Source organism: Papaver somniferum, chromosome 5 (genome assembly GCF_003573695.1).
Source record: "Papaver somniferum cultivar HN1 chromosome 5, ASM357369v1, whole genome shotgun sequence".
Taxonomy (NCBI): Eukaryota; Viridiplantae; Streptophyta; class Magnoliopsida; order Ranunculales; family Papaveraceae; genus Papaver; species Papaver somniferum.
The window spans coordinates 179454583-179475493 of NC_039362.1; the positions used below are offsets into that span (position 1 = coordinate 179454583).

Consider the following 20911-nt stretch of genomic DNA (forward strand, 5'->3'; position numbering starts at 1 on the left):
TTTAAAACGAGTAAAATATCAAAGCTAAAATTAGCAAAAACATGAATAAAAGTATGAATAAACGGGTACCCGATACCCGCGGGTACCCAACGGGTATTACCTGTTTAGATTCGGGTCCAATCGGGTAATTACCCGTCGGGTCCTAAGTTGCTAATGGGTCCAACTTTAGGACCTGGAACCGGACCCAAGTCTATCGGATCCGGTTCCGGTTTCGGGTAATGGGTACCCATTGACGGCCCTAATTTTAACATCCATCTAAGGCTAACCCTATGGTCTTCTAATCTAGCAGCTAGATTGGCCATCGACGTCAGCTAGGGCAACCTCCTAAGTATTATAGTATTTCTAATCTAGCAGCGAAATGCTGAATAGAACAGCGCTGAACGCTGAATCAAACAACGTCACCTGATTTTATTTTCCAAACAACTAATCATCACCATTTCTCTCTCCATCTTTTTCCTCTCTCCATCACGTTCTCTCTAAACATTTAATAAAAAGTATAGAGCGCTCTAAACATTTAGTAAAAAGTATAGAGCGCTGAATCATTCAGCGTTTCAATCTCGCTGCTAATTGAACTGCGATCACTTGGTAAGAAAAAGAAGTAGACAGAAATAGTATTAACTTTTTTCCAACACTTTTTTCTTGATTTACAACACCTTTTGGCCAATCTAACGGCTCAATCTAGCCCATAGTGTTAACACGAATCATCCCTCGTAAATAAAATGCCAAGACATTAAAGATCTCGTGGGAGTACCTAAAAACTATACACGGGCATCGGCCGATGTGTATTAGCTAACGGAGACCGTGACACACCGCCTCGAGTGCCATTAGTTGTTTTATCTTCAAGGAATCTAGAAACAGCCCCTTGTATAAAATTAGCAGTACCTTTGACTCTTCTTCCTACAAAACCTAATTTCTGAATTTTAAAGGAATTTTCCAAATCAATTAAGAGCTTTGTAATTTAAGCAAAACCCATTTTGATTCTCAAAACCCCACTCCGAGAAAACCGAATTTCCCCCAAGATTCGCTGGAAGAAATTGATGGCAAAATCGATTCCATCCTCTACAAAGTTACACCAAATAGCTAAAATCACATCAGAAAAACTAATCAATCATTCAAAACAACCAAAACCCAAATCTATAAATGAGGTTTTAAACCCAGAGACATCAAAATCTATTCTTGATTTTGAGAAATCGAAACAGAGTAGTAATCTGAACAGAGCAACAACACCATTATCAAGAGTAGTTTCTTCTTGTGTGAAAAGATGGTTTCGAGATACACTCAAAGAAGCTAGAGATGGTGATAGCGGTAAGCAGGTTTTAGTCAGTCAGATGTATTACAATGGCTATGGAATCCCCAAGGATGCAAGAAAGGTCTGAGTTTTTTTAATTTCCCCATGTGAATTAGGCGTCTAAGAGCGCCTTGCTCGCCTTATATGTCATGATTTTTTTTCCTTAAATTTGAGATTACAGGGGAGAGCTTGGATAACAAAAGCATCAAGGAGCAGGTCATCGATGGTTTGGGAGGTTAGGAATAAACAACCAGGTGAGGGTATTGAACGTTCTCCATTTCCGTTTCCGGTGTAATTTTGTGATTAGTCTAATTGGTTATATCTTGTATGTAACTGTGCTGCCTGTCAGGTTACAATGCAAGTGATTCAGATTCTGACAAGCTGAAGGATGACAATGATGTGAAATAGGTTGTTGTAGGAGCTGTGATTACAATCTAGTGAATCCGTAAGACTTATAACCTCTAATTGCATATCTAGTGAATGTCTACTTCTTGTGAATAAATGGCAAATTTTGATTCTCAAAATGAATGTTCTTATTTCCAAATCTTTTAGCTTATGAATTGAATGGAAAAGTTGCATATTACAAATTCACACTTACGAAGCTCTATGAGATCATTACACAATTCTGCTTGTTTTGTCAGAAGATAAGTAAGCATATTTATTGGTGTTTACCATTTTTGTGTTCAATTGTGTTACCTTCACCCCAAGAGTTTCGGCTACTCCAGAAATCCCTTAGAATTTCCTTCTCATTCAGGTGCATAGTTGAACCCAGGAAGCCTGCCGATTCAATTTAGTGCTCCCAGTCCCTTATAAATAGTTCATTACAGTCCATTGGATTGTTGCCTTTTCAGGATTAAGAGATGCCCACAATCCAACCTGAGTAGCTCTAGCCTCCAATTAATTTGAGACGTACATTTGTGTCATTTAAGGTAAACCTAGGCATAGGTTTAAGAGAAAAAAAACAAGTAAGATTGATTTAGTAAAAGTTATAATTCACCTGTTTGAATTTAGCATACCATTCTTGAAGACTAAAGGAAGGGTGCAAACTTTTCAGCTCAAGGATCGTTTAAGCTACTTTCCAAGGATTAAAACCCCCCATGGACCCCAATGCAATGGGTATGCCTTTGGCTATTCTGGATTCATGCTAAATGCTTGCCAAGTACCCTTTCATTTGTCTTTTCCATAGGTATATTTTCAACAAGATCATCTTGTCTTGCATAAAGAAAATGTTTGAATAATTTTAGAGTTTGCATAACTTTATTGGAAAATCACAACACTATTTTAGTTACACAACTCTATCAAAATTCAGTTTAAAAGATAAATTCTGCATTTTTAATATTCTGCCAGTTTCACCTGAACATTTCTGCTGCTAAACAGGGCCCTCGGGATTTCTTTCACCTTCATTGCGCCCAGGAAGTCTCTCATTTCAGTTCGGTGCTCCCTCGGATTGTTTTTTCTCCATTCCCATGGCTTTTGAGGATTCGGAGATGCCCACAGTCCGACGCGAGCAGCTCTAGCCTCTTTCTCCCACTGATTTGAGACACATGTTTGTCAATGATTCATATAGAGTACATCAGGGCATAGGTGGGAGAGAAAAGAACAACTAGCATAAAAAAGGACTTGTAATTGACCTGTTTGAGTTCAGGGCGCTTGTCATACTTTTCAAAATGCCATGCGAACCCTTTCTGGAGCATTATTTTCTGCAGGAAAGAAAGGGAAGATTCAAATCCGAAGGTTTAGGATGAGATCTAAAGTGGGGGTTGTAAGATTCCAGATACCTACAACTATAGGAATACCTGTGCAAAATTTCCATTGCAATGGACATCTCCTACGAGTCGACCATACTGATCCTGGCAGTAAACACCAACAGTCAACCACTTGCCTTGGAGTAGCTCAGTGAGTTCTACCTTCGCCTCTTTTCCATAAGGCATTCGGATCTCTGGTGAATCAGCACCCCTGTTTTCACAGTTGATCCAAACAAGTTAAAATTCATGTTACCAAAATCAAATAAGATCTACCATTTTAATCTATGTTTTAAATGAGATCAACTTTTCAAGTAAGATCTATGTTTCACCTCAACCGTATCCGCGCAGTTTGAACCATTTATGACTGTATAAGAACAGAAATGGATTTAGTGATTAATATTGCTAAGAAAACACAATTTGGGATGAATAAGAACCTGTAACCGGCATCAGCAATCAACTGCTGAAGTGCATCTGCTATCAGATAATCCTTGGACGCACGTGCTTCTGATCGGTGTAAGACTGCCAATCTTACAGCCCAGGGAACATAAGGTGCTTCCCTTAGGTCAGCAGCATCAACATAAACAGTCAAGCCGTCCCCATCTGGAACATCTTTTGCACCCACCTAAGTGATATTCCAATTGTGAAGTCATGCACAAAATCTTCTCAGAAGAATAAAAATTGAGCTAATTTCTTCGTTAGTATAGAGTACTATCTCACTATATTTGTCTTGATAAAAGTCTTCCAAAACATATAAGATTTTGAAAGACTTACATCATGTTTGTTTTTTCCTCAATGTAGAGGCTAACCTCTATTAGCCTCTATATAGTGGTGGGTCCCATTTATTTGGTGTTTGTTTTTTCCACTACTTCTACAAAGATAGAGGCAAATCTCTATCTATATAGAGGAAATCAAATAGCACCAATGAGGTGCTATCTTTGAGCCTCTACGTCTATTAAACCTTCAAATGACTAATATATCCTCGAACAAACTTATAATGTCCAAAAATAATTCCTTAATTTAAAATCTAAAATTTTACATGTTTCAAGAAAAGTGATACTTTCGCGGTTTCCCTCGTTTCAGAAAAAGGGATATTTTCGCGCTGTTTCAGAAAAAAGTGATATTTTGCTCCGTTGCAGAAAAAGTGACACTTTAGCCCCGTTTCAGAAAAAGTGATACTTCCCCCGTTCCAGAAAAAGTGATACTTTCACGCCGTTTCAGAAAAAGTGATATTTTCGCCCCGCTTCAGAAAAAGTGATACTTTCGCATGCTTCAGAAAAAGTGATAATTTCGCGCCGTTTCAGAAAAAGTGATATTTTTGCTCCGTTTCAGAAAAAGTGATTTTTTCCATGTTTCAGAAAAAGTGATATTTTTGCCCTGTTTCAGAAAAAGTGAAAATTTTTGCCCCGTTTCAGAAAAAGTGATATTTTCGTTCTGTTTTAGAAAAAGTTATGTTTTTGCCCCTTTTCAGAAAAAGTGATTTTTGCCCTGTTTCAGAAAAGGTGATTTTTTTTCCGTTTCAGAAAAAGTGATACTTTCGCCCGTTTCAGATAAAGTGATACTTTCGCCCGTTTCAGATAAAGTGATATTTTTGATCCGTTTCAGAAAAAGTGATATTTTTACCCCGTTTCAGTAAAAAGTTATATTTTCGCTCCGTTTCGGAAAAAGTGAACATCTTTGGTTGTATTTTCTAATACATTTTTTTCCTTTTGGAATTTTTGAACATCTTTGGTTGTAATGGATATTCATGGATTTTTTGAATATTATAAGGATAAAATGAGAAATATATAAAATTGGGTACACAATATAGAGTTGTTAGATAGTGGTCAAACAAACATGATTTTAAGAGAGATTATATAGTGATATTTATATAGATATAGAGGTAAACCTCTATATAGAACACTCTACCTATATAAAGAAAAAAACAAACGTGTTGTTACAATTTTTTATATCTCACTATATTTGTCTTGATAAAAGTCTTCCAAAACATATAAGATTTTGAAAGACTTACAATTTTATAAAGATGTTTTTTACTTTCTTTTATTTTATTTCGTGAATGCACAATTTATAAGCCTCCTGTTATGGATGAGTATAAATTATGTTATATTGTATAAAACACTTTTTTAATTTTAATTATTATGCACATTAATAATTATTTTAATTTTATTGTTACACTTTATTGTATTTTATTGAACAAAAAAAATAATTTATATATATAAAATAATAATAATTTATTTTAATTTAGTTTAAGTTACTATAATAAATAAGTTATAATAAATTTTGTATTTATGTCTATCATGCATATTTCCATATAAAATTTGTTTTTACAACTATTCAGGACTCTACAAATGTCTGCAAGACATTAGACAACTCTGCATAACTTCACAAAAATTTGCTCAATTCTATATAATTCTCGCAAAGTTATTAATTTTCATGACTCTTTTTAAATCTCTACAAATCGACAAATGTATTTATTGATTAAATAAAATAAAAAATATGAAAAGGGGATTAAAAAAACTCCATTTACATGAGGTAAATGAGGTAAGAAAAACTCCATTATGTGTAAATGAGGTGGATCTTACGTGGTCTACTATCTAAGTTCATTAAAAAAATGTAAACAAAGAAAGTAATGAAATGTCAAGGTATTTCCTTTTTATGGTGAAGGTGTTTTCTTTCTAGCCCACGGTATCACATACAAGGACGTTGTTTCAGAAAACCGAACACATCTCTGATGATTTCATTTTGTAGAACAACAAAATACTCTATGCCTTAACAGCTATATATAAAAAGAAGATTAAGCTAAATTTTCTAGTCTTACCAAAAAAAAAAAGAAAAAAAAAAGGGTCATTTACAGATATGTCCCATTTTCTTAAGTTGTTTACAAAATAATCCCGTTTTTTAAAAAACTTACAAAGTAGTCCCGTTATAAAGATTTCCATCCAGTTACAAGTTAACTGGTGTTAACTGACATGTGGCAGATTTAGGGTGACCTGGGATGCCCAATATACCCTTCAGTTAAACTTGTTTCCTCGTTTCTTCAGGAGGATCTCATCGACAAACTTTGTCTTCTTCACCTGTTAGAAGCCAGACGGAAAACCATAAAATCGTAAAAACAGAGCAAGGGAAGATAACGACATTAACACTACTATTTATTGATAACATTGAATCAAAGATCCAATAATCAAAACATCCAAAAACAATATCTCTGGGAGATAGCTAATATCCAAACAAAGTAAAAGCTAAACTAAAACATACCAAAGAAACAGAGGAAATGCAGGAAGTTTTATAGGTCTCACTTGAAAGCAAACAAAAGACATCCTAACCAAAACTAGTTTCAAGTAAATCTTCAGAGACACTACTGTTGAGTCGTAGCTTTTCTTGGCTTCTTCGTTGCTGGCATAGAACCACCAGCACTTCCAGCTTGTGATGATGATTGGGATTGAAACGCCATTCCGCCTTCTTCAGATGTAGACCTCTTTCTCTTTGGATTAGAGCCAATTGCACATCCAGGACAAGTTGTCTTGTTGTGACCATGAAGCTTGCATTTGCTGCAGCACCTGACTTTCTTCTCGGATAGGGTCTCATTATATGCCTTCCTTCTGTTCTTCCTAGGCCTTCCTGGTTTCCTAATGAGCAATGGAGGAACAATAGTTGTTCTTGGCTGTATAAGAGAAGAACAAAGGAAGTTAATATTGCATAAAGAGATCAACAAACTAGTAAGTAATAGGTGTACAATAATCTTCCCAAGTAATAGACATAGCAAAAAAACAAAGAATGAATGAAAACACTAAAAATGATTACTTAGCCGCCGCAAAGATTAAACATCTTAAATATCTACACTATATATGTTACTGCAGGGTCTGGAATCTGACTTCCAAGCACTAACATCCATTAAGTAGCTAGGTACAGGATTCTTACAAGAATTGAGTTTAGATATTTCACAGGGTACTTTGAATTTATGTATCAAAATTGTACTTTAAGTAGATACACACAAATATTTAAGGTAAAACCTAATAATGTAATGCAGAAGGTTATCTAAGTTCATAGTGCACACATAAATCAGATCCAATTAAAGACAAGTAAAAATGAATAGTTGAGAGTTAGGAAAAAACCTCATCCCAGTCCTCAAGACCTTCCAGTGGTATCATATCAGGGGCATAAGTGGTCCTGTAGTTATCCACTAAGTAGTATCTGGCACAATACCTATAAAAATGCACACAGGAAAAACAAACAAGTTTAACATTTCACATATTGGTAACAAAGAAAGAATCATGGTTAAAACTACAAGTGTTCTGCACACTTACTCAACCAAATTGGGTCTGATTTGCTGCAAAGCACAGACAGCGTGTTGACATGGGAAACCCCTTAGCTACCATTGCATGCATCTGCAAGTATGTTTCTCAAGGTCAACAATACTGTATTATGTATGCTTGTGACTTCATAAAGCTTGCCAGCAACTGCTCCTTCTACCTTATATTCCCATGTTTTCTTAAACACCTTCTTCAGTAATTTTTTGGCAGTAGGAACCAAATCCCCAGAATCCCATCCAACACAAGCATTTCTTCTCTTGTAAAACAGCCCCATTACCAGCTGTCCATACATCAAAACTAGCTTGCAGACGGGTTTCTCCCTAATGTTGGTTATCATATTATTGAAACTTTCAGAAAAGTTGTTACTCAAGGGTTCACAAGCGCTCTTGTGGTCAAAAAATGCCCTGCACCACCTTTTAGGATCCTCTCCCATCAAATACTCACAAGCACTAACATTATCTGACATCATACTATCCATGTGTGCCTACAGTTGAAACATATTAAGTGTTACAAGAATTTTACTTTCTAAGAATAAAAAATACCACTCATTTCATTTACGTACTAACACAAACCTGAAACTTTTTAGGCTTATAAGCTCTAGAAGCATTCCAGAAAAGTGTGTGCAGTTTAGATCCCTTGTAGTGCGTTTTGAAGTTTGCATACATGTGCCTTCCATGAATTAGAGGGTTAATATAGACATACTTTATGTATTTTGTAACAATAAAATGATCAAGTTGGAGGTTAGTTTGTAACCTGAAGCAGAACCTATGTGGTGAAGTAGGGAACAACTTTTGGACAGCGTCTCTCAGACCTTTCTGTCTATCAGATATGAAGTTGATTGACTCAACGGGATGATCAGCCAATCTAGGCTTGAGATTATTCAAGAACAAGAACAAGTTCTCCGCACACTCGTTTCTACAGACCATGATACCCAAAGGAACCAATCCATTCTGCCCATCAAGAGCAGTGGCAGATAGTAGGCAACCACCATACTTTCCCTTCAGGTGACATCCATCCAACCCAACTATATTTCTACAACCATTTATAAAACCCCTCATAAGGGCATCAAAAGATATGGTCACAGATTCAAAGCGATTGTCTCTGCACGAAGAAACAAGGAAAGTTTAAAAATTAGAACTCAAACTAATCAATTTTACGAACAATTAAAGAAATAATATTACCTTCCGTAAGTGAAAGTATCAATTGATCCGGGATTATTCCTTTTGATCATTTCACACAGACTTGGTAGGATTTTAAAACTCTCATCAAAGATTCCGTTTATCCTCTCCAACACATTGTTTCTAGCCTTCCATGCAACGTGATACGGGATCAAGGTGTTGTGGATTGTCCAAAATTCGGCAGCAATCTTAGAAGGTTTGGGTGAAGTCTTGCCATGTGACTCCCTTAGCTTGTTGATCACATGTTGAGCTACAAATTCAGGATTTGCACATGAATTCCTGTCATAAGGATCCCCAATACAAGTATGGTGCAAGTGGAAATCTCTTATGCTCTAAGTCGCCTCACTAGGGATCCTCCTTGTAGATATATACCACGGACATAGAATGGGATCTCCAAAGCCTTTGCACACATCCTTGACTCTAATATTATCACTCTTCGTAAACCTGTATACTGTCCTAGTAGATACACAATATTTTCTGATACGTTTCTTAAAAGCGGTCTTGTCAGGAAATTCCATCCCCTCCTCAATTCTGTCATCAGCTACAACTTGTATCTCATGTGTTGTTTCAGTGAATAACTCAGGATCCACTAAATCAGCAGCAGCAAGGAAATCTTCAAAATTACTGTCATCAAACCACTGTTTCCCATTATCAACATTCCTTACAGGCACATTATTAACATTTCTGTAAGGCCCATTATCAACCACTCTAACTTCATGATTAGGTAATGGCCTATCAACCATTTCAGGACCATAATCATCTTCTGGTTTGTTACCAATTTCCTTTATTTTACCCTCTTCAATCTCAAAATCAATCAGTGGTTCGTTAACTTCCTTGATAGCTGCATCACATGACAAACAACAAGAAAAAATTAAACAACACGTCGAGTATCGTTATGAACAAGTTAAAGTTTCAACGAAAAACTGAGACTACCTTCAACTTCATCATCTGTCTCCAAAAATTGGTCATAATGATCATCTACATGTTCAGACACACACAAAAGTCCACATTAACATCAAACCGCAAACATAACATTTTTAATGAAATCTGAAATTACAAAATATAAATATTACCTTCATCTGCTTCCTCGCTACCCTCACCACTGTTGCTTTTCATACTAAAATTTTGTAAAAATTCCTTCCAGTCTGCATCATCTTCACCCTCACTGTATATGAGTGGTTGGCTCCATGGTTGGTCTTCAGGATGGCAGTCATCTCCATTAAGATTTTCAAGGTGCAACACTGGCTCCTTGGTAGCATTGATTGCTTCTTCAACAATATCTACTTTATCCGAGGCTGACTTCCAGAATTCAGTACCAAATGAATCATCATCTAAATTCACAATGACCTGACTGCCACCAGGGTTGATGTTGTCAGCAACATTTGGTTGAGTAGCCTGTGTCGACTCCTCGACATGTTTCTCAAAATACAGAAACATCTTAGCTAAACTAATGCCAACCGTCTTCTTAGATTTTTCAATTAACCTTGGGCTTTTCCTGGGAGATAAAGTTGGCCTTGGCCCTTTCTGAGGTGTAGAACCCCTGTTACGTAATAAAACGGGTATTATCAGTAACATATATTCATCATATGCTAAATAAAAAACCTAGTTTGTGGCATGGTTAAGCACAACAAAATATGATCCCTTACACAATAGGGGCTAACTATCAGCTAATAGAGAAAACATCATCTTTCACTAGCATACTATGAAAAGTAAGATAAATCACCTGTCATTTTCTTTGTCCTGTTTCCAGGTATTTGCAACCGTATGTCCAGGATTAGGTCCCATGTAACTGCAAGAGAACAAAAATAATAAGTCACTAGCATTCAAAATAAGTTACAACAGATTTGCACTAGAAAATTCACACACAAAATGCCAAAGAACTCTGCTAAACAGATACTCAGTCAAATATTTCAAGCCACGCAACAAAAAAAAATATATTCGATTCAGGAACTCATTAATCAAGTGACAGATATCCCTTCCGCTATAAGCATAGGAATCTCATAATATAACTTCTCAATCAAAATCATTTCTTTGAACCTTTCCGAAAATAAGACGATTTTTTAAAGAGTATTTTGGACCAAACTACTAAGACCACAGTACACATACAACAAACAGGCTATGGACATGGCACTCATAGACATCCCCAAACAAAGATTAAGTGTAACCAGAATTCTCTTATATCAATGTAAGATTTCAACTCTTATGAGCCTTATATACAAACATAATTGACTGTATGAAATTGAATTTTTTTTTTCTATGAAAAACCAATTCATTAAACGACAGCCCTTGCAAGAGGATCATCTTATCTGTGTACATGTTTTTTTGGAGAATGGACAAATGAAGGTTATCGCACCATTTACAAAAGAAGTAGATAAAAAATAAGTTATCAAGCATAACTTCTAGACATGATCACATTTCTGCATCCTCTGAATTTTAGTTTTAATTGAAAATCGCAAACTGAGCCACAGAGGCATATTATCCATACAAAACCACCAAAGTACCATTAATAGACCAGTTCAGTAACAAAACTCATGTAACGTTCAACAACAGGACACTTATCATTTCATAAACTACTATAAAGATCTAATCGTGATTGTCCCTAAGTCGAAAAACCTAATTTTGAAGTAGATTTGAAAAGCTAAATTGAAAAAATTGAAAACCCTAATTTGAACCAGTAAGAAAGCCCTAAATCGAAAACCAAAAATTCATAATAACAAAGATGAAAAGAATAGTTAGATAATGAAAATATACCTTTTAGTATATGCAGCAGAGTTCTTGTTCAGTAACTCTTCATTAACCATTATCTTCTTCCCCATTTCTTCAAAATACAGAAATCACTCGCTTAAAATTACTTAGGTTTTCTCAATAAACTGCACTCTTATCAACTGGTTTATGGATAGAAACAAACGTAGACCTTGATTCTTTATATACTGATAGAGTAACAGAATTATGAGAAAAACCCTAACTAATTTCTGGCGGGAAATATCTTGATAAGGATACATCAGATGCAGTTGTTTGGGATATATCCTAAATTCATGCACGTAATCTTCCCAAACCATATCTTTCTCACCACTCTCCCTCCATCTTCTCTAACAACGAGATCTTACATCTGATACTAACCTATTCGATGGAGTTGAAACGAAAAAGAAAGGCTATATGCGTCTTTTCCCATTACAAGATTTAACACCTGGACTTTCAATTGACAACACAACTAGCTCACACTTATCTAACAGTTTTGACTGTTTACTTTAAACGGCAGGGTAGATTTAATAGTCTCCAAAAAAAACGGGGCAAGAATGTGTATCGGCCCATATCTTTGGGATAGAAATGACTAATTCCCAAAAAAAAAAGAACGCGCGACTGGGGATACTAAAACTAATTAGGGGATTAAATTACTTCCAATAATGTCTGCTAAGGGGTGATTTTTGGGTATGAAAATACTAAAATACCCTTTGGTTAACTAAAAAACATTATGAAAAGTCTATAATACTCTTTCTACTAAAAATTAAAATAATAAACCAAATCATTTATCCCCCATTCCTCACAAACAGTTCCGGCACTCATCTAAGTTTAGGGTTTCGATTTTTTTCTTTATCTTCTTCATCGTTCTTCATCGAAGAATAATCGTCGATTCAAAAATTTCTTCGTCGATTAACCTACCCGAATCCATAACCATGCCTCCACGAAAGAAATCAGAGGCTCAATCGAAGTCAAAATCGATTTCTCAACAAAAATTAAACCAAAGGCTTGGTTTGATTGCTCAAGAGAAATAAGAAGAATAACAAGAGAACTCGGACAATCAACCTCTCGTAAAAATGGCTTCTGTGAGAAAGTAAGTGATTTTGACCTAGTTTATAAGTGTTTGAATCGATCCATAGCAGTGGGTTTAGGTTAGAATCGCGAAAACCTAACTCAAATAGTTGAGTTTCAGTGAGTACCTGCATTGAAATTTGTATGAATACAATGTCGGTTCTTAGTTACGGCGTTTAATTTAGTATGAAGGCAATGCCGGTATATTATTACGACATTGATTTTGGTATGAATACAATGCCGTCAAGAAAGCTAAAATCACTTGAAACTGAATGTTCAGTACCGGCATTGAAATTAGGTTGAATACTATGCCGTTAGTGTGTTACGGCATTGGTTTACATTTTTTCGTGTATGCCGGTAGTGCTCTTTTGGTATCCAGGAGAACCCTAGAAATTGTTATCAGTACCGGCATTGATTTTAAGTTAATTCCATGTCGGTACTTGGTCACGGCATGGTTTTGAATTCTTACGTTTGTGCCGGCAGTGCTCTTTTGGTATCCAGGAACTGCCTAGGAATTACCTAAGACTACCGGCATTGTCGATAGTTATTTTTCATTTCCGGAATTGTGTACCGGTACAACGTATTTGCTAAATTACTATGTCGTTTATGGTCTCGGCATGGTTGATATTTCGTGAATTAATGCCGGTACTGATGATTCCATGCCGCTATTTAGTATATATATGCCGATATTAAAAATGAAACTGAGTTGTCTTATACTCATTTCGTGTTTCTTTTGATATAGGGCTAGAGCCAAGGAAGATAACAAAGGAAAAACTAAAGATGTTGGCATTAATAAAATAAAGAAGGACGGTCTTGGTACTCCTCAGTCTCTGCCTCCTCAAGGGAAATAACAAGGTCGCAACAAGCGTTTGGGTGCGAATACAAGAGGTTAAATTTGGGATAGTGGTCGTGACCGTAGAAAACTCGTAATCCTTGAACCAACTGGAACAGTAGATCACGATGAGCAAGATGAAGAGGAAAGTGAGGAGGAAGATAATGAGGTTGATGCAAGTGAATTAGCAACCTAATGCCAATATTTAAAATAAGATGGTGTGCCAAGTCAAAAACCGACACAAGGCAAAGGAAAAGTTAGAGTTAAAGGTTCGCACCTTCCTCATACTGATGACTTGATACCTGACCTTGATCGTGGTAGAATTTGGGGTTAAGCACACGATCCGAGAAATTTATTTGGCTTCCAGGACATGTGGGCTCGTACTATCCATCAAACCTATGTAAGAATTTTTTATCATGTGCATATGTATTGTTTTTTATTTATGTAAAATCTCTTAATCATTTTGTCTCCTAATTGTAGGATCATAAGAAGGTTGTGCGTGTTTGCCGAACCAAGCCGCGTCTCATTGGGATTTTTCTACGGAATGTGAAGAGGTCTAAACATTAGTAAGGGAGTCTGGTCTATATTGTTTGGTTTAAAATTATGTGAAGTGTGATTCTGTGACAGTCAATTGCTTCTTCGAAAGGTATCATGGTGAAACTGATACCATGCACTTCCCGTTTGGGGATATGACCTTTGATCCCTGATGATGCTCAGAACATTCTAGGCTTGAGTGTTACCGGAAAATCAGTTGCGGAAGGAGATATATGCTTTGGTCAATCTCTTTACATCCTCCAATTCATGAGGTTTTAGCTTCGCAACTAGGGAGTGACCAACAAAATCCGGATCCGGGTGGTTATGAAAGCCGAACCACACCTTACAATCTCATTCATTTCCTTTGTCTCTTAAATTGAATACAAGCTTAAAGGGGAAATTAACCTTCCTCGTACGAGTCTTGTATACCCTATTCGTCTTCTTTGGATATACATAACCCTTTATTTTATGGTATTCTTCTCCTTGTATACCCTACTTCTCTCGCAAACCATCTCAAATCGGAACTTTGAACCTTGGGTATTCCTCACCAACACACACATGTTCTTAAGAGCCGTCTCTTTAGCCCAAGCAATTGCTTCCTCTATAAATTTTATTCCCTACATAAGGACAACATTATAAGGTTCATTACAAGCAATCCATTAGTAAAGTTCAAGATACTAGGTGAAAAGTATTCTTTGGTAACATATCCGAGGAATTGTATAGTATTCCGACGTATCCCGACCAAGCGGTCTTGCATTTGGTGGATCAATATATGTCACAACCTAAGGATCGAATGAAAAAAAAATTAGTTCCAAAAAAATATTAAAACACTATGTAGGACCACAGATCCGGCATGCTCGAACAATGTTCCAGCATGGTCGAACTGAACCGAAACTGAAAACCAAATTTTAAAATTTTTTCGGCATACAAATTTCATCTGAAATCAACGCTGGAAGCATAGCTGCCGGCACTATTGTTATCTATGGTTCCACGCCGATACCTATTTCCGGCGTAACCGATAATTCATATATTATGCCGATATTTAGCTTTGGAAAACACTCCTTCCTGTATGTTTTTTTGTAGATACCGACATGGTAATGTTAGATGAACAATGCCGGTGGGTGTGTCGGCATGTTTGTTATCTATGGTTCTACGCCGGTACACGGTTCCGGCGTGGTAGTTAATTAATTTATCATGCCGGTATTTAGCTTTGGAAGACACTACTTCCTGTATATTTTTCATGCAGTATCGGCATGGTAACTTTACAATTGAACTATGCCGGTAGCATATTCCGTAGAATATTCTTTGGTAGGTAAAAAGTAACTTTTGTACCGGCATAGTTTTTTGGTTGAATATTATGCCGGATTGTATTTCAAAATGGGGGATGTCGGGATGCCGGCATGGCCTTAGTATGAATACTATGCCGGTAATGGTGCTTCCAGCATTGTATTCATACCATGTCCATGCCGGCAGCAAGTTTTTTCATCTGCAAAAATGGTGGATTCAAAAATAACATCATATTTTCAACCTCTTAGTCGCTTTACCTGTGTATTGGGGATGCTTGTATGTTGTGCAACTTTACTTTCTTATGTAGGTTCTTCAAAAAACTCTCCATGCTCGTAAAAATCATCATTCAAGGGTGTTGGATAAACAAAGAGCTGCAATTGTGAGTTGTTATCGTTAGCTGAAGATTCAAGATATGCTCTTTGTTGTAGTTGGGCTAAAGATTCAGAAGCAGCAATTGTCTCTTCACAATCATCCTCCATTTTCACCAAAAAAATTTCCCTCTCAAATATTTTTTCTCTCCTTTTACTCTCACCTCGGTCACCCAAATACAAACAAAATTACACAATATTCATTTAACAAATACTTAAGATTTATCCTAATTATAATTAAACACTAAACCTGATTAGTGAGGGGTAGATTAGGAATTACATAAAATACTTACATAAGGGGTGACCCTGATTTGATATTCAGTTTTTGTCCTTTTCCTCTATCTCCCAATTAGTTTTAGTATCCCCAATCGCGCGTTCAAAAATAATCCTGACTGTTTTCTTTTTCTTTTTAGCAAGCTCACGGGGAGATTTATTAAAAAAAACAAGGAAAAGAACGAGGGATTATGTCAAAAAATCTAAAACAAGAAAGGTCAAGAGAGACCACGTAAAAGAAAAAAGAAAAAACATGATACATACTCCCTCCGTCCCTAAATGGATGACCAATTGATTTTTAACTTTTGTTCTACTAATAGATGACCTATATAACTAAACAAGGAAATATTTCAAATATACCCTTTTAATTGATTATTGTTAGTATAAGAATTATGTATAATATTATAACCATATTTATATTTATTATAAGAAAAGTTTACATGATTGTTTTCAAGAAAAACAAGTACATCAAATACATGAAACAAATACAAGTAAGTTGCGATACGCACATGAATAGCAAAGGGAAAGAATGATCTACAACGAAAACTCCCAATTCTTATACGTAGAAATTGGAAAACGAATGGTACTCAAAATTATAAGTAGACCATTTTGATTTATGTTCTACTATTTGAAAGAGGAGTAATTTTCCTAAAACTTCTTCGAGTCTACAGTAACCTGGAAACCCTACATATATATTTCTGATGAAGCACTTGATCTTGGCCGCATTGAATCGCTGACGTAATTGATCTTCTGCCGTCGTCCAGTACAAGAACCAAAGGATCCACCACCATGACCTTTATTTTTTCCTTTTCAAGAAAAAACCATTCCATTAAAAGAATAAAATGAATACAATGAAAAAGAAAAAGCCATTCAGACAACTACCCAATCAAAAACACTAAAAGTAAGCCCAACATACTGCGCCCACAAAGCATAACAACCTAATATATCTGAATCTAAAAAAACTGACATACAACAATTCCATCCTAATGATCGGGGAAGGACTGAAGGAGGATGAGACTGAAATCAAAAATATTGTTATCTTGAAAGGTGTGAACCATTCTTAGCAAATTGGTCTGCAGAGAAATCAATTTCTTTACAAGGCTTAGTCATATGGGTGCTAATCTAGCAGCTAGATTAGCAGTCCACATCAGCCAGGACTACTTCCTAAGTCCTATGGGAGTGATAATCTAGCAGCTAGATTAGCATCCGACGTCAACTGGAACCGCCACCCAGCGCTGTTTGGTTCAGCGCAACCAATTTCATCCGTCAGATCAAATTTTGTGATTTTTGTGATTCGTGTGATTTTTGTGTGCGTTGAACCATTCAGCGTAAAGGTGATTTTTGTGGCGCTGAACTATTCAGCGCTTCAATCTCGCTGCTACTTCACCTGCGAGCACATGCTAGGAAAGAAAACCATTAACTTTTAGGTCACACTTTTTTTTGAATTGCAACACTTAACTGCTAATGTAGCATCTCAATCTAGCCCATATGAATTAGTCTAATTGTTTCTGAATATACTTCCACCTAGTTTGAATAAACCAAGGAAATTTGTAAGCATTGCAACCACTGACAATGAATCAAATTGAAGTAGAATATTTAAAAACCCAAAACTTACTGCCCGTTCAATATCTTTGAAAAAATCTATATCATTTCAGCAATACAGTTGGTAATAGTGCTAATATCAATTGATTCATATTAACTTCCCATAACTATCTTTGCAAATAAAACCATAACCTGTTACACCTGGATTGCCCTGAGAAACTGATTAAAGATTTTTCGTGGGTTGTAGTAATAAAGGTTCGAACTCTAAGACTTGTGAAGGTAAAGGATTTTTTTAGACTTATAAAAATATATATACAAAATATTAACAATTTTGGGCGAGAGGTAACCAAGACACTAGATTCCACTACTACGCAAGATTGAATGATAAATATTTCAAAACTCTATTCAATTCTTAAGTCCTCTTTTATCTTTAATTCACTATCAATCATACAAATTCTCAAACATTATTTGTAAACCTTAAGCATAGATTATCAAGAGATTAAACCAAGCATAACCTATCAAACTGAATAACAAATAATTAAGACAATCATTCAAACAATTTAAAACTCTGCAAAAGCAGCGATTAGGTGAATTATATAATTAAATGAAATAGTTACCCATTTATGTTGCGTGAATAGCTTCCTCCATTGTCTTGGTTACGAGGGAATTAACTCATCATGTTGGAAAACCTCTCAAAATATTTTATTAAGCTCAATTGATGTTTACAATAAAGAGAAAGATAAGTAAATGTTCTAAAACAGGATTCTGCGACCCACAGAAGGCGTCCAAAATGAACGACAAAGCTGAGGTGCTGTTGTCGCTGAAATTCTACGACCCACACCTACGACCCACGGACGTGAGTCATTTCCACTGTTGATAAACGACTGCTACTGCGAGTCCGTTCTTCGTGTTCTTGGTGTTCTTCATCAGCAGCAGCAGCAGCAGCAGCAGAGTTTGATCAACTCTTGATTTCTGCGTCTGTGGCTCTCCTCTATTCTCCCAACTCTCGACAGCCTCTCTAGTACTCCCAGGGAACATATTTATACACCTACAGCTCGTTGAATCTCCCTCAATTACTCCATATAATCTTCATTACTCGGTGTTTAAAGAAAATATTTTCCGAATATTTTCTTCCCTGAAATGATTCTCCACGCGTAAACAGCCTCTGATACTCCCTTATTTAGCTTCTACACGGTCCAAAAGTGTGCTAGAGTCCTCCATGCATCATCATAACACGTCCGAATCCCTCAAAAAATCCTCTCAAACCCGTGACTGCCATGTTCTCTGATGATGACTTGTTTAGCCGATTCTAGCCAAATTCGATCAATTCTGACACACATAATGTATTCCTTAAGCTATATCACATCTTCCTACCAATTTTTAGCCATTGAATCGCACCACAACACCTTCATTTTGTTGATTGAAAATCTGCCAGAGAGAGAATATATTTTCCCGCCAAAAATGAAATTTGAATTATGAGAAGAAAAGTGTCCTCCCCCTAATCCTGTACGGGTGTCCCTTTAGCAATTGGGGTGAAAATAGTAATTTTTCTGGGTTCCTCCGGTACATTTCTGGGACGCTTCCGGTGCATTTCTGGGGTGCCTTTAGTACTTTTCTCCGGGGTGTAAATCATCACTTTTTTGAGCTCATTTCGCCGCAAAGGCTTATTTCTCTAAAAACATCTACAAAAACACAAAATAACACAATAAGTACTTAATCGAGTCTAACAATACAGAATATTGAGAACAAAATAGACACATAAATGCGTCTATCAAATATCCCCAAACTTATTATTTGCTAGTCCTCGAGCAAAATTTATTCTTGAAAAGTGACCGAGTTAATCTCGGGTGGGTTTATCAGAGGTGTACCCACAAAAACCAATACTCCAGACCCTAGCTATCTACGCAGAACCTTGGAAAGCACTAAAGAACCTCCTTGGTTGGCATACAATTATTGACTCTAAGAGGAAGAACCCTGATGCGAAATTCCAATTGGTGTACACGAGTTTGCACTCAAGCATACTAAAATTCATATAAGTGACAGAGCTCTACTAAGATAGTTTCACGATGGACATCATACTCGGAGTCAGACTAATCACATGAAAAGATTAAGAAGATGGAAAAAGAAAAATGTAGATGGTTGAAAAGTGAACGGTGTTTCCCATATCTGTCTGAAGGCCTCTGCCAAGATGAACCTAACCTAAATGACTGAGATACCGGTCTGACTAATATTAACACACTGGCATATACAAGGGAACCAGTGGTCAATAACTTAAATTTATATCAACAAACTGGCAAATACAAGGGAACCAGCAGTTGACTACACATAACAATAACCATTTTTTTTTTTTTTAACTTAACGGCATGAATAGATCTTTTGGATCCAAGCGCATGCTTCTTGTCAGCAGATTACACGATAGTTCCCACGGGTCCTGCATTCCACGCTTGCTTAGGCGACGGAAACAGGGAGAACACACGCATATTGCTATCCAAGTGTTAATACTTATTCCGATTGGTCTAACTGGTCCGGTCTAATAATTTTTTTTTTTTTTTTTTTTTTAAAAGGTAACTCAGTCACTCTATTTCACCCTAGCAAAGGTAACAACTTGAATCGTGTGCCCCACCAAATCACTTGAAACAAAAGAAAACTAAAAATAGAAAGTGAAAAGGACTCGACAAGATATGGCGAAACTATCATGTTATTTCTAACACCTGAGCTCTGTGCTTTTATGAATAGACTCTATAGATGTTTCCATCTAGTCAGATTGGTTCCTCAACTCCTAAAACAAAAATGTTTCCATCCACTTAGATTGGTTAGTGCTATCCTTAATAGGCGTAAATTTCTAGGCTCTGGAGTTTATTTATTATGCAACTAAAAAGTTTCTCCCATACCCCCAAACTTAAATCTAACATTGTCCTCAATGTTCTAAAGATGAAACTAAAAGCATGAACAAGGAGAAACTGTTACCACTTGAAGCAAAAGAGATAAGGAAGGATATTACCGTGTCGCAAGAATATTGGGTTACCTCCCAAGAAGTGCTAAGTTTAAAGTCTTCAGCCAGACTTAGGAAAGGATTAGTCAACTTGAACCATAAAGTAACAGTCGAAATAACTGTGGGTCTTTAAAACGAAAAAGAGCTGACCAAAGGAAACTACAATAACCCAAGAAAGTGAACAAGAATAACATGCCCTTATCTAGTTTCCTGATTAAGATATTTATATCTAATTGTGGTTCAGGTTCAGGTTCTATGAAAGGGTCAAAATAAAATATTTTCCTCGGATGCATTTCCTCATAGGTTGGATCCAAATTATTAGGTCCTAGAGTCTGGAAAAACTCAAATATGATCTTAGAAGTGCACGATAATAACCTAAATAACTGAGGATCCTCTAAGACAATAAGATTTGACTTACAAATTTGACCACAATGAGAGTAGTGGTCATTCTTAATCAAATGTGTCGATTCTAATTTCCTAAAGCATTTAGGTCTAGTCTCACAACTTAATATTCGACACATTTGGAATATAAACGTTCCCACAGTTGGAAGAAAACTATTTGGTGGGAAAACAAAGTCAATCTGGGGATCATAGCCTGGGCAAACCACATCAACCAGAGGATGGGTTTCTAATGACTGAACTCCTTCATGGACATCATTAGGCTCGGGAAAACGAGTATGAAGGTAATCTTGTAAAATGGTCGAGGCACAAATATCAAGTCCTAAGTGTAGGAACTTTCTGAGAGTTAAAGGTAA

The 20911-nt window shown here is 36.3% G+C and overlaps 2 protein-coding genes across 3 annotated transcripts in view; one reads left to right on the plus strand and one right to left on the minus strand.

Annotated features, from left to right (window-relative positions):
- Nucleotides 1–866: 866 nt before the first annotated feature.
- On the plus strand, nt 867–2981 carry LOC113278246. Of its 2 annotated transcripts, none has more exons than XM_026527142.1 (4): nt 867–1370; nt 1470–1542; nt 1638–1733; nt 2666–2981. In XM_026527142.1, the coding sequence occupies exons 1-3, from the start codon at nt 1038–1040 to the stop codon at nt 1694–1696; spliced, it is 465 nt and encodes a 154-aa protein (XP_026382927.1). In that variant the 5' UTR covers nt 867–1037; the 3' UTR covers nt 1697–1733; nt 2666–2981. The 2 variants fall into 2 exon arrangements, with proteins under 2 accessions (XP_026382927.1, XP_026382928.1); XM_026527143.1 differs by lacking the exon at nt 2666–2981 and adding an exon at nt 2343–2410.
- LOC113280210 (uncharacterized 38.1 kDa protein-like) overlaps nt 2621–20911 on the minus strand; it is a 55065-nt gene continuing 36774 nt past the window's right edge. The window contains exons 6-7 of the mRNA XM_026528865.1: nt 2920–2988; nt 2621–2818 (exon numbers count right to left, since the gene is read on the minus strand). Coding sequence (XP_026384650.1) covers nt 2621–2818; nt 2920–2988 — 267 coding nt within the window. The remainder of the gene's footprint in view (nt 2819–2919; nt 2989–20911) is intronic.